Here is a 13,049-nt window from a genome sequence, read left to right as displayed (position 1 = left end):
ACCCGTCAGTCCAACTCATCCAAGTTGACCAGATACCCTAACCTAATCTAGGCCCATTTGCCAGTACTTGGCCCATATCCCTCTAAACCCTTCCCACTCATGTACCCATTCAGATGCTTTTTAAATATTGTAATTGTACCAGCCTCCATCATTTCCTGTAGCAGCTCATTCCATATATGCACTGCCCTCTGCGTGAAGAAAATGCCCATTAGTAACCTTTTAAATCTTCCCCTCTCACTCTAGACCTATGCCCTCTAGCTCTGGATTCCCCATCCCAGGGAAAATACCTTGTCTAATTACCCTATCCATGCCATTCATGATTTTATAAACCTCTATAAGGTCACCCCTCAGTCTCTGACGTTCTAGGAAAAACAGCCTCTCCCTGTAGCTCGAATCCTCGAACCCTGGCAAACCCTTGTAAGTCTTTTCTGAACCCTTTCAAGTTTCACAGCATCCTCCTTATAGCAGAGAGACCAGAATTGCACACACTATTCCAAAAGGGATCTAACAAATGTCTTGTATAATTGCAACATGACCTCCCCAGTCATATACTCACTGCTGTGACCAAAACGGAAAGCATACCAAATGCTGTCTTCGCTATCTATCTACCTGCAACTCCATTTTCAAGGAACTATGAACCTGCAATCCAAGTTTTACCCAGGACCTTGCCATTAAGTGTATAAGTCCTGCTCTAATTTGCCTTTCCAAAATGCAGCACCTCACATTTATCTAAATTAAACTCCATCTGCCACTTCTCAGCCCATTGGCCCATCTGATCAAGAGCCTGTTGTGCTCTGAGGCATTTTCCTGGAGAATATCTACTTGAATGCAAGACTAGTTTTGGTCTATTGAGGAAACTTCTACTGCACTCATGGCCAGCCACAAAGATTAGATGGAAGAGCTGGAAAAGAAGGGCATAGTTAAGGAAATGATAATTCCTACAGAGCAAGTTACCTGCATGGTAGCAATGAAACCACCTGGAAAGCTAAGTGCATGCATCGACCCAAGTATCTAAATAAGGCCCTGAAGGGATCTCAGTATTCCATGCAAATAATTGAAAAAGAAGTTGTCACAATTTGCAACATCAAAAATTTTCAACACTTTTTTTAGATGTGAAGGATCGTTGCTGGTAAATCAGGCCGGATGAAAGCAGCAATTTTCTAACCATGTCCTTGACCCGCTTTGGTAAATACAGATGATTTTGCATGCCATTTGGTATTTCCACTGCTCTGGAAGAATATCACCACAGACAGTATCAAATCATTTTTGATCTTCCTGGATTGGAAACTATAGTGGATTATCAGCTTATTTATGGATGTGGAGATACAATCAAAGAATCCATCGCTGACCGCGATCAAAATACGGTGAACTGCTTGACAGACCTTTTCAGGTAAGCCTGAAGCTGAACAAGAAAAATTTACAATTTAACAATACCTGAAGTCAAGCGAAGTCAAGAACTTTCAAAAGTTGATTGGGAAAGGCTATTTACAGGTGAATGGCTAGTTGGTAAATGGGAGGCCTTTCAGGAGAGTTCAGGAACATACTGTTTCTCTTACAGTGAAGGACAAGGGTGGTAGGTGTAGAGAATGCTGGATGACTAGAGGTTGTGGTCAAGAAAAAGGAGGAGGCAAATATTAGGTATAGATAGCTCAGATTAAGTGAATCCCTAGAAGAGTATAAGGGCAGTAAGAGTATACTTAAGGGGAAAATCAAGAGGGCAAGAAAGGGATGTGAAATAGCTTTGGCAAATAGGATTAGCAAGAATCCAAAGAACATCGACAAATGCATTAAGGGCATAAGAGTAACTAGGGAGAGAATAAGGCGCCTTAAAAGTGAACAAGGCTGTCTCTATCGAGAGGTTGGAGATGGATGAGATATTAAACGAGTATTTCACAGATCTGTTTACTGTGACGAAGGCTGTGGAAGCTGGAGAACTTGGAGAAGTAAGGAGTGATATATTGGAACATGTCCATATTTTAGAGGTGGTGATGCTGGACACCTTAGAATGCAAAAAGGTGGATAAATCCTTGATCAGGTGAACCTAGAACTTTGAGGGAAGTTCGGGAAGTGATTGCTGGGCCACTTGCTGAGATCTGAAAATATGTTGCTGGAAAAGCGCAGCAGGTCAGGCAGCATCCAAGGAGCAGGAGAATCGACGTTTCGGGCATGAACCAAAACGTTGATTCTTCTGCTCCTTGGATGCTGCCTGACCTGCTGCGCTTTTCCAGCAACATATTTCTGCTGCGCTTTTCCAGCAACATATTTTCAGCTCTGATCTCCAGCATCTGCAGTCCTCATTTTATACTTGCTGAGATGTTTGATCATAGATAGCCACGGGTGAAGTGCCAGAAGCCTGGAGGGTGGCTAGTGTGGTGCCATTATTTAAGAAAGATGGTCAGGAAAAGCAAGGGAACTGTAGACTGGTGAGCCTGACATTTGTGGAGGGGATTCTGAGGAGCAGGGTTTATATGTATTTCGAAAGGTAAGAACTGATTAGAGAGTCAGCATGGCTTTGAGCATGGGGAATTGTGTCTAATGAACTTGATTGAATATTTTGAAGAAGTGACGAAGAAGGCAGAGCATTGGACATTGTGTGGACTTCAGCAAGACTTGAAAGTTCTGCATGCTGGACTGGTTAGATCACGTGGGATTCAGGGATACCGAGCCATTTGGATATAAAATTTGCTTGAAGGTGGGAGACAGAGGATAGTGGGGAAAATAATGCATTCATCTGCAGACCCATTTAAGTTTTTTGAAGGGGCTGCTGTTAAAATTCTGGTTGCACTTCAGCCCCACACTCCTGATCTATGGGCACCTGAAGCAGGGTACGGTAGACAAGTCTATGAGCCTTCTTGTGGCTTTGCTTCTAGGCCTGGCCAAGATAACCATTAATAGGTCCATGTAACAGCTTGAAGAGGAGCTTGTTGTTCCTGCCTGTCTGCCCCTCTTTAGTGGTTACATCTGCGCTCAGGTGTCCTTGGAGGGGAAGCATGCCGTGCTCAGTGGCACATTTGAGGCCTTTCAAGAGGCTGGGCGTAGTGAGGGCTGAAGTGCATTATCAATCGGGATAATGATATTCTGATTTAGTTAATTGTTTCTGTAGTATAAGTTTCTATTTTGCCTTTTAAGTTTGCATTTGTTTTCTGATTTGGTGCCTTGGGAAGAGGGCTGTTTTATTTGCCCTTTGTTCCAATTTTGGACCTCTTGTATTATCCCTGTCCAGATGTACTTGATGGGGATTGGGACGAAGAGAATTTTATTTTTAGTTGGAATGAGTATGAAAACATCCTCTGGATGTTAAACCTTTGTTGTCTCTATCCCAGGAGTGTTTGATGGGGATGGAGCAGAGGGCATTGATTTACTGGCATTGATTTATTTAGTTATTTGTTTTTTATTTGTTTTCTTTGATTTTCCTTTAGTCTCTTTTTATATTGGTCCTCTGTGGTCCCTGCCCAAAAGAGGTTGGTGGGATCAGAGTCAGGGGAGAGCCATTTTTTGCTGGTTAATTGTTTGTTTTTCCCCAGAGTAATAGGATCTTTATTTTTCTTTAAAAGATTCAAGGCAGCTTTATTTTCTGTTTTGAAGGAGCAGTGTGGGCTTTGCTGAGTTTCACCCGGTGCTGTCCCTGTCCCCGAAGTGTCTAATGGGAGCAGTAGCGGGGGATGTTGGATTTGTCTGTTTACACCCTTTATTTAAAAGAGTGGAGCATTGTTTATCAGACTGCAGGCTTGTGACCAGTGATGTGCCCCGAGGATCGGTGCTGTGTCCACTGCTTTTTATCATTTATATAAATGATTTGGATGCTCATATAGGAAGAATGGTTGGTAAGTTTGCAGATGACACAGATTGGTGGTGTAACGGACAATGAAGAAGATTTTCTCAGAATACAATGGGACATTGATCAGATGGGCCGAGGGATGGCAGGTGGAATTTAATTTAGAAAAATGTGAGGTGTTGCAATTTGGTAAGACCGATCAAGACCAGACTTTACATGTAATGGTAGGGTTCTGGGGATGTTGCTGAACAAAGAGATTGTGGGGTGCAGGTTTGTATTTCTTTAATAATGGGAGTTGCAGATAGACAAGGTAGTATAGCAGGCATATACTATGCTTGCCTTAATTGGTGAGTGTACTGATTACAGAAGTTGGGATGTCATGTTGCGGCTATACAAGATGTTGGTGAGGCCACTGTTGGAATACTGCATTCAGTTCTGGTCTCCCTGCTATAGGAAAGATGCTGTGAAACTTGAAAGGGTGCAGAAAAGTTTTACAAGGATGTTGCTGGGTGGAAGAAGTTAAGCTATAGGCAGAGGTTGAATAGGCATGGGGCTATTTTCCCTAAAATGTAGGCAGAAGGGTGACCTTAAGGGTTTATAAAATGATGAGGGGTGTGGAGAGGGTGAATAGCCAAAGTATTTTGACCAGGATAGGAGAGACAAAACTAGAGGATATAGGTTTAAGGTCAGAGGTGAAAGATTTAAAAGGGATTTGAAGATCAACGTTTTCACGCAGAGGGTGGTGTGTGTATGGAGTGAGGAAGTGGTAGAGGCAGGTACAACTACAACATTTTAAAAGGCATGGGTATATGAATAGGAGGGGCTTAGCGGGATATGGTCCAAGTGCTGGCAAATGGCATTAGATTAATTTAGGATATCTGGTTGGCATAGACGAGTTGGACTGAAGGGTCTGTTACCATGATGAAAATCTCTGACTCTGAGGTCTAGCAGGATCTGTGGAGAGAAAACTGAGTTCATATAGTCCACTCTGAGGAAGAATAATTGGATCGAAAATGTCAACTCTGATTTCTCCACAGATACTGCCAGACCTCCTGTGCTTTTCCAGCATTTCTGTTTTTTGTTTATGATTTCCTGCATCCGCAGTTCTTTTGGGTTTTAAACAAACATTGGAGTTTAACTCTATCCAGCAAACAAATCAAAAGCATTTCTTACTTACAAGACTATATTTAATATAGTTGAGGCACCGAGAGGGTCTGATAACTGAATGGACCCCCATTTAACTTGGGTAGAATGAACAGTGGTCACGCACACCACACCTTGGCAGCAGCTGCCCCAAGCTTTAGTGTGTCTCTCGGCATGTAGTCCTGAAACTTGGAATGTGCCAGTCTACAACACCTGGATGAGGTCAAGACCTTGCTCCGGAAGACCAACCAGTTTCAGGCAGACCCGAGAGCATCTTTCACTGAGTTGATGGTCCTCCAGGCGTATTTGATGTTTGTCTCAGTATGCTTCCGGGAGAACAGAACATAAGAATCCTGTGTCACGGAGTTGCTCAGGATGAACCTTTGCAAAGACTACTGCATTTCTCTGCAGACTTCCTTTGCAAAGGCACATTTCAGTCGGAGATGTGTGACAATCTCTATCCCTCTGCAGCAGCTTCAGGGGCAATGTGCGATGATGCAGAAAGTCTGGGTATACATGCAGGATCTAACAGGGAATGTACTTCTCACCACCAGCCAGGCGATATTTCGGTGCTTGCTGCAAAGCTCTGTTGAGTCATTGTGCCAAATGACTGACAATCTGCTTAGGGAACAATCCGACAGGATCCACCCTCTCTTTCCCACAGGGTCTCAAGGATGCTACCTGCTTACCACTTCCTGATGGATTTATGGTCAAAGGTGATTTTCTTTGCAAATCTCTCCCTTAAGGACAGGTGATATAGAATGGTCAAACTACTTTGAGCAATCCGTGGCAACGAGGCCAGCCCCATCCTTTGCAATACTGGGGACAGGTAGAATCTCAGTGACACTTTGTGTTTGCACATGGAGTTCTATACACCGCTTAATGCAGCCGTACAAAAAGGTGGCCATCAGCATGAAGGGGGTGTTTAGCAAGTTCTTTTCCCCCACCTTCTCCAGAGTTTTCTTCATTGTGTTACTACGGATTTGGTTTACCTTAGAGCTTCAGATGAAGTGGAAGATGGTTCGGGTGACTGCAACTGCGCAGATTCTGGGAATGAGCCAGATCTATGCCAGTTGCACTGTTCTAATGTGCACCAGCTAAACAAACTGAGAAATGTGGTCGATACACAAACCCCAGAAAGGCCATGGATGAAGCTGAGGAACATTGAGAGGAACAGATTTATCTTATCACTGTAGAATACTATTCAGACCACTGTTGAAGTGGACCAGCCTTCTCAATGACTACAGGTGAAATTGTTAAATTTCTAAAAGTGAATGCTGACCATTACAGCAATCCAACATTGTCGTGAATGTGCATGAGCCACTGTTCATGAGTGAGGAATTGTGTCATTTCATTAACTGCACCGCCCATCATTTCCACATGATCCAGGTCAAATAAGGGCTGAAGCAGCAGTGAAAATGGTAAAAGAATCATTAAGATATCAAGCAAATCCCACATATTTATGCAAAGAAATTCTCAAGTTGGAAAGCATGCATACTGACAGAATGGAAAATAATCCAGGACAAAGACCAGTTACACACTGCGTAGAAACTACTCTTCCAATACCAAAGAGCTACTGAAGCCAGAAATACTAACTGGTGTGAGGGGCAAAATCAAGATGAAACAGCATAAAACCAAATTTCATTTTGACAAGACCGCTGAACATTGGAGAACCAGGTAAAGTATAAACCTTCAACACTTGACAAAAACCTGCCAAATTGGGATCTGCATGGAGCAGTTATCTCTTTGATCATGTGCAGTGGATATATCATCACATCTCCTTAACTGGAGTAGCTGCACATGTCTGGTCAGGAATAGGTGAAACGTCGATTCTCCTGTTCCTTGGATGCTGCCCGACCTGCTGTGCTTTTCCAGCAACACATTTTCAGCTCTGATCTCCAGCATCTGCAGCCCTCCCTTTCTCCTCCTAGGTGAATTCACCACCTGTACAGTTTGCACATCAACAATCGGAGAAAGGGTTTGCAGCAACCCAACAGAAATACATTAATAGTACTACAGCAGCTGTAGTGAATGATTCAGGAATGACACTCCCTTGGAAAAGAACAGCTAGATGAACTTCCAATGACAACGTGCATGCCCACACTACTAAGAGACCAGCACAACTCAAGGAAAGTGTGCAAATAATGCATGTGTGTAGACTAATGAGCTTAATTACCTGCTAAGGCATGAGGAAGGCATATGTTTGGTAAGTTGGGTAACTGCAAATATACATGATAATGCATGCAATTTTTTTTTGTGTAGAAAGTGGAATTTGAATTAAAGCATAATCATGCACAAATGTTCCTGTTAGTCTGCCAAAGCCATGTGACTTCTACCATGTACATTATAGGCATAAGTCTTAAGCTTACGTCAGTAAAGACTTTGTGTTGAACACGCTGTTTTGTAGACTCCAAACAGTCTATTTTTCCCCTTACACAGGGCACCTCTAGGGTCCATCAAAACTCTGTCCTCTGGCTCGCTCTTGCTAATTTGTATTTTATCCATTAATTTTGGCTCTGTTTCATTATTCAGAATTTAAGAAAGGAATACTAATGTCACATTCACAAACATTGTAACCAAGATATCTTGTCTGCACAGTCCTTTGTGCAATGGAATTTTCCAGTAACCCGACAAAAACAAAAGCAGCAGTATTAGAATTAGAATAATATCGTCTTACAGGCATCGGAGCAAAAAAGCTAAATCTCTAGCTTGTGCTCAAGATGTCAAAACTCCTTCATTAAATTATAGTGACACTTATAGAGATTATGATATCTTTGTGTTTTTCTGTCTTTTTCACACTTCTTAATTTGTTTCGGGAAGCTTCTGAAAATTGTACCAATCAATTGCGTTTGGTTGATATCCCTCTAAACCTTTCCAATCAAAACGTCTTTTTGATGCTGTAATTGTACTCTCCTCGGCCATTTCCTTTGGCAGCTCGTTACATATATATAATATATATGCACCATTCTCTGTGTGAAAACATTGTTCCTCAGGTTCCTTCTAAATCTTTCTTTCTCACCTTAAACCTATTCCCTTGGTTATTCACCTTATCTATGTCCCTCATGATTTTATAAACCTCTATAAGGTCACCCATCAGCATCTTATGCTCCAGAGGAGAAAAGTCTGAGCCTATTCAAAGCCTCCAGTCTGTGACATTATTGTAAATCTTTTTTGCACCCTTTCCAGTTTAATAATATCCTTCCTGTAGGAGGGTGACCAGAATTGTACACAGTGCTCCAAATGTGGCCTTACCAGTGTGTTGTACATCTATCACATGATGTCCCAATTTCTGTTCTCACTGCTGTGACAAATGAAGGCAAGCGTGCCAAATGCCCCTTCACCACCCTACCTACCTGTGACACCACTTTCAAGGAACTATGTACTTACATTGCTGGGTCAGTCTGTTCGACAATACTTCCAAGGGCCCGAGCCTTCCAAATACTATGCAAGTCCTGCCCTGATTTGTCTAACCAAAATGCAACACCTCACATTTTTCTAAATTAAACTCCATCTGCCATTGCTCAACCCTCTGCCCAGTTATTCAAGATCCTGTTATACTCTTAAAATTCACTGTCCACTTATACCATTAACTTTGTTGTCATCTGCAAACTTACCAACCATGCCTTCTATATTCTCATCCAAATTCTTTACCATATATACTCAAGTAATAGTTGTTCTCATGTAAACTTGACCCCCTATTTTTGGCCAAATAGTCTGGAATTTTCCGAATACCTTGTGTAACGGTTGAGCCTAGTTATTCACAGATAGTAGATCAACATTTACGAGTCAGTGTGCCGGCTGTCACATTCTGCTCCAGCTCTCCAGTCTGCCGTTGTTCCACTCCTGTCCCAGTCTTCCAGGCCATCTGGCTTTTGTGTTTCCCTCCGGGTTTTCTGAATTACCACAATTCAATGTTTATTTTTCTTTGTTGTTTAGAGATCACTTGGGCTTCTGCTACTGAATTTTGACAGGCATGAATTTCAGCCCTCAAAAATAGTGTCCATGTAATAGTCGACCCCATAAATGTAACCTTAAAAAGTACTCAAAAAAATTTGATTATTATTTGTGTATATATGGTATATAAATGATGAACAACAGGGGAATCATCGATTGTTGTGGCACACTACTGATAAAGGCCACCAGTCTAAACAACAGCCGTTGTCTTCTACCATCAAGCCAATTTTGTATTCAATTGGCTAAGTCTCCCTGGATCCCATGTGATCTAACCTTACTTATCAGTCTACCATGTGGAACCCTGTCAAAGGCCTAGCTGAAGTCCACGTAGATAATGTCTACCATTCTTCTTTCATCTATCTTCTTGTTCACCTCTTCAAAAAAAATTATCAAGTTTTTGGAACACAATTTTCCATCCACCAAGCCATGCTGATTATCCCTAATCAGTCCTTGCCTTTCCAAATGGATGTAAATTCCCTCCAACAAAGTATTCACCACTGACATCATGCTCATTGGTCTGGAATCCTCAAAGCTTTTCCTTGCAGTCTTTTTTAAATATTGGTGCAACAGTAGCTACTTTCAGCCTTCCCGCACCTCGCCTGTGTCTGACACAAAAAACAAATGTCTCTGCAAAGGGCCCTGTAATTTCTTCCCAAGCTTGCCACAAATATCCTGGGATACACTTCTTCAGGTAGGAAAGATGTTTCTACCTTTATGCATTTAGGACCTCCAGCGCCACCTCTTCTGTAATATGGACTCTTTTCAAGACATCACTATTTATTTCCCTGAGTTCCTGAGCTCCCATGTCTTTCTCCACAGTAAATACTGACATGAAATATTTGTTCAGCATCTCTTCCATCTCCTGTGGATCCACTCGTAGATGACTTAGTTGATCTTTCAGAAGCCCTATTCTCTCACTTGTTACTCTTTTATCCTTAATGTACTTGCAGGATCTCTTCACATTCTCCTTAACATTATTTGTGAAAGCTATCTTATGTCCCCTTTGTTCCCTCCTGATTTCCCTCTTAAGTGTACTCCGACACTCCCTATATCCCTGAAGGGGTTCACTTGATCCGAGCTGATGTGTGCCTGTTTCTTTTTCTTGAACAGAGCCTCAGTATCTCTAGACATCCAGTGTTCACTCATCCTGTCAACGTTGCCCTTCACACTAAAAGGAATATGTTCTCCTTGAACTCTTGTTATCTCACTTTTGAAAGCCTCCAACTTAACAGAGATATCCCTTTACTTACAAATAGCCTGCCCCAATCAACTTTTGAAAGTTCCTGTCTAATACCATGAAAATTGGCCTTGCCCCCATTTAGAACTTTATCTTGTGGACCAGTTCCAAACTGTTCCCCAACTAACACCTTAGTCACTTGCTCTGCCATATTTCCCAAGGGTTAAGTTTTACCTCTTCCCCCAGAAGGGCCATCTATGTATTGATTGAGAAAGTTTTCTTGAATGCACTGAACAAATTCCTTTCCATCCAAGCCCTTAACACTCTGGCAGTTTCAGATGATGTGTAGAAAGTTAAAATCCCTTACTATTGCAAAAGTATGATTCTTAGATCTATCTGCGATCTCCCTACATATGTGTGTTTCTTAATTTTCCACTGACAATATGGGAGCCTATAGTGCAATCCCATCAAAGTTATCACCCCCTTCTTATTTCTCAGTTCCATCCATTTAGCTTCGCTGGGCGAACTACCACAAATATCCGCTTGAAGTACTGCTGTGACGTTTATTCAAAATTGGAGCAGAAGTAGGCCTTAACTAAATTAAGTTACGATGCAATGCTACCTGCTATTTAGACATTTTTGTTTGGATTTCAGCATCTCACTTTTTAGGTGAAACAGACTTGTTTTGTAGTGGCTAAGAAAGAGTTGCTTTGGTTTTTAATTCTTAATTACTTACTGTGGTGAAATGGAATAGTCATTATCTTTCAACTGCATCCTGGTTGCAGTTGTGGATTGTTTTCTTGATTCTTTTGGCTCATAAGGTATGAGTCATTGTCACACACTGGTGGAATTGTTACTTTCACAGCTACTGGATGGTACAAACAGTTAGGAGTGAGCTGCTGCATTCATATTACTTTGAGCAGTAGAAAACAAGTAAGTAATTCTGTGAAGGATGTTGTACTTCCCTGACTGACTGCAGCAATCAGAGGGCAATAGCTGTGGGCTTGTCCTGGATTGATGATTGACATAAAGTTTGTTTTATATGCCCTGGAAACTACTATTTATTTTTTTTAACAGATGACTGACTAAAAGTCTTGAGACCAAAACCAGTTCTGCTGTGCTTCAAGTAGAGCATCTACATGATCACATGACATTTGATATGGATTTGGTCCTGTCAGACTTTGTTCGCTCCACTGGGGCAGAACCTGGTCTGGCAAGAGACCTGCTGGAAGGTGAGTTAAATGCTGAAATATTGTTCATTGTTATATAGTATTGTATAATCTTTAGTGAAGAAGGGTAGAATATTTTGTTGTTGCACATCTTTTTTTCAATAGGTTTTACCATGTAAAGTTGTAATGTTTAGAATTTCTTACCTTGACCACATGATGTAGGAGTATGACTTTTTGGTTGATTATTGGCCATCTTTGCTGCTTTTATGCTGCCATACTAAATTGTTACAATGCTGCAGAATACCGCCACTCGTGTTAGTTGTTCACATTCTGCAGGAGTGGGGGAAAAAGTATTCTTTGAAGCTACTTTAGTCCATTTCGGTTAGAATGTATGTCTGTTCATATGTAGCTTTTCAATAAGCTGTTTAACCTTGTTAAAAATCACACAACACCAGGTTATAGTCCAACAGGTTTAATTGGAAGCACACTAGCTTTCAGAGCGACGCTCCAAGCTAGTGTGCTTCCAATTAAACCTGTTGGACTATAACCTGGTGTTGTGTGATTTTTAACTTTGTACACCCCAGTCCAACACAGGCATCTCCAAATCATGACTGTTTAACCTCTGTCTTGTTCTTGTCCATGAAAATACTGATGCTTTTAAAACCAGATGACTATTTGTGAACATGCCATTTCTGTATTGTTTCAAGGCCTTTCATCAAATTCCTACCTAAGGGAAAGTTCGTTTACTAGCAGTAATATTGAGGGCCCAATTTTTACAGATATCAGCCTTGATGGCTTCTTATCTATTGGATTGACATGAAATGACTTTGTTCCTGTAATGACTCCATATTCTGAGAACTCCACCACTGTTCACCTAGCATAGAGTGATTTTGACTGGACTCTTCGATTCAGGGAGTTTAATTTGTGTCGATCAGGCAAAACCGCTTTCTTCTGACCACTGTTTTGTTCTGCATATGTATGAACTGATGTTCACTAGCAAGGTGATGAAATTTCTGAGAATAAACCGACCAGCTCAGTGAGCAAACTTAACCTGTTGACTAGTTAGTGTGTTGCGTCGCGGCAAGTCCTCGTTGCGTTATTTGTCTGTTAGGCATCTGCGGATAAAGTTGCAGGGATATCCATTTTTGGTGAACACCCTGTCGAGATGTTGTTCCTCCATTGGCAGGTTGAAAGTGTTCCAGTGTGTTGTAGCCCTTTTGAACTGGGTTCTAATGCAGCTTCTCTTGTGTGTGTTTGGGTGGTTGCTGTTGTCGTTTAGGATCTGGTCCGTGTGTGTGGCTTTTCTGTACACTTTTGTGGTTCTTTCACTGTTCTGTGTTTTTTCTACTATCACAGTTGAGATGTTCGGCCACGGATTGGTGGGGTTGATTGGTGCGGGTGTCCTGGAGATGTTCCTTAAAGCGCTCTGCGAGATTTAGTTTTCCCCTTCTGTCCTACTATTATGAAGACATTGGCATTTTCTGGAGTATAGTGCCATAAACACTGGTAGTCTTATGTTTCTTTGATCTAGTGGCCAAACATTTTGCATAACATCCTTCAGTTATTAATATTCTGTGTTTACCACTGACCAGAAACTCTGCTCGACTAACCGTATAAATACTGTAGCTACAAGCACATGTCAATCGCTGAGAATTCTATGGCAAGTACTTCATTGCCTGATTTTCCAAAAGCCTGTCCTCCATCTATAAAGCACAAGTCAGGGGTGTGATAGAATACTTCTCATCTGTCTAGGAAAGTACAACTCCATCAACATTGTTAAAAGCTTGATGTGATTCAGAACAAAGCAGCCTATGTGATTAGTACCCACCAA

The 13,049-nt window shown here is 41.6% G+C and overlaps 1 protein-coding gene across 4 annotated transcripts in view; it reads left to right on the top strand.

The window, feature by feature from the left end:
* otud7a (OTU deubiquitinase 7A) overlaps positions 1–13,049 on the top strand; it is a 216,497-nt gene that overhangs the window by 103,351 nt on the left and 100,097 nt on the right. For all 4 annotated transcript variants that reach the window (XM_043680340.1, XM_043680342.1, XM_043680339.1 and 1 more), the window contains one exon: positions 11,127–11,281. In XM_043680340.1, the coding sequence (XP_043536275.1) occupies positions 11,197–11,281 (85 nt within the window). In that variant the 5' untranslated portion in view covers positions 11,127–11,196. The remainder of the gene's footprint in view (positions 1–11,126; positions 11,282–13,049) is intronic.

Source organism: Chiloscyllium plagiosum, chromosome 40 (assembly GCF_004010195.1).
Source record: "Chiloscyllium plagiosum isolate BGI_BamShark_2017 chromosome 40, ASM401019v2, whole genome shotgun sequence".
Lineage (NCBI taxonomy): Eukaryota > Metazoa > Chordata > Chondrichthyes > Orectolobiformes > Hemiscylliidae > Chiloscyllium > Chiloscyllium plagiosum.
This window is presented reverse-complemented; position numbering and strand designations above follow the sequence as displayed.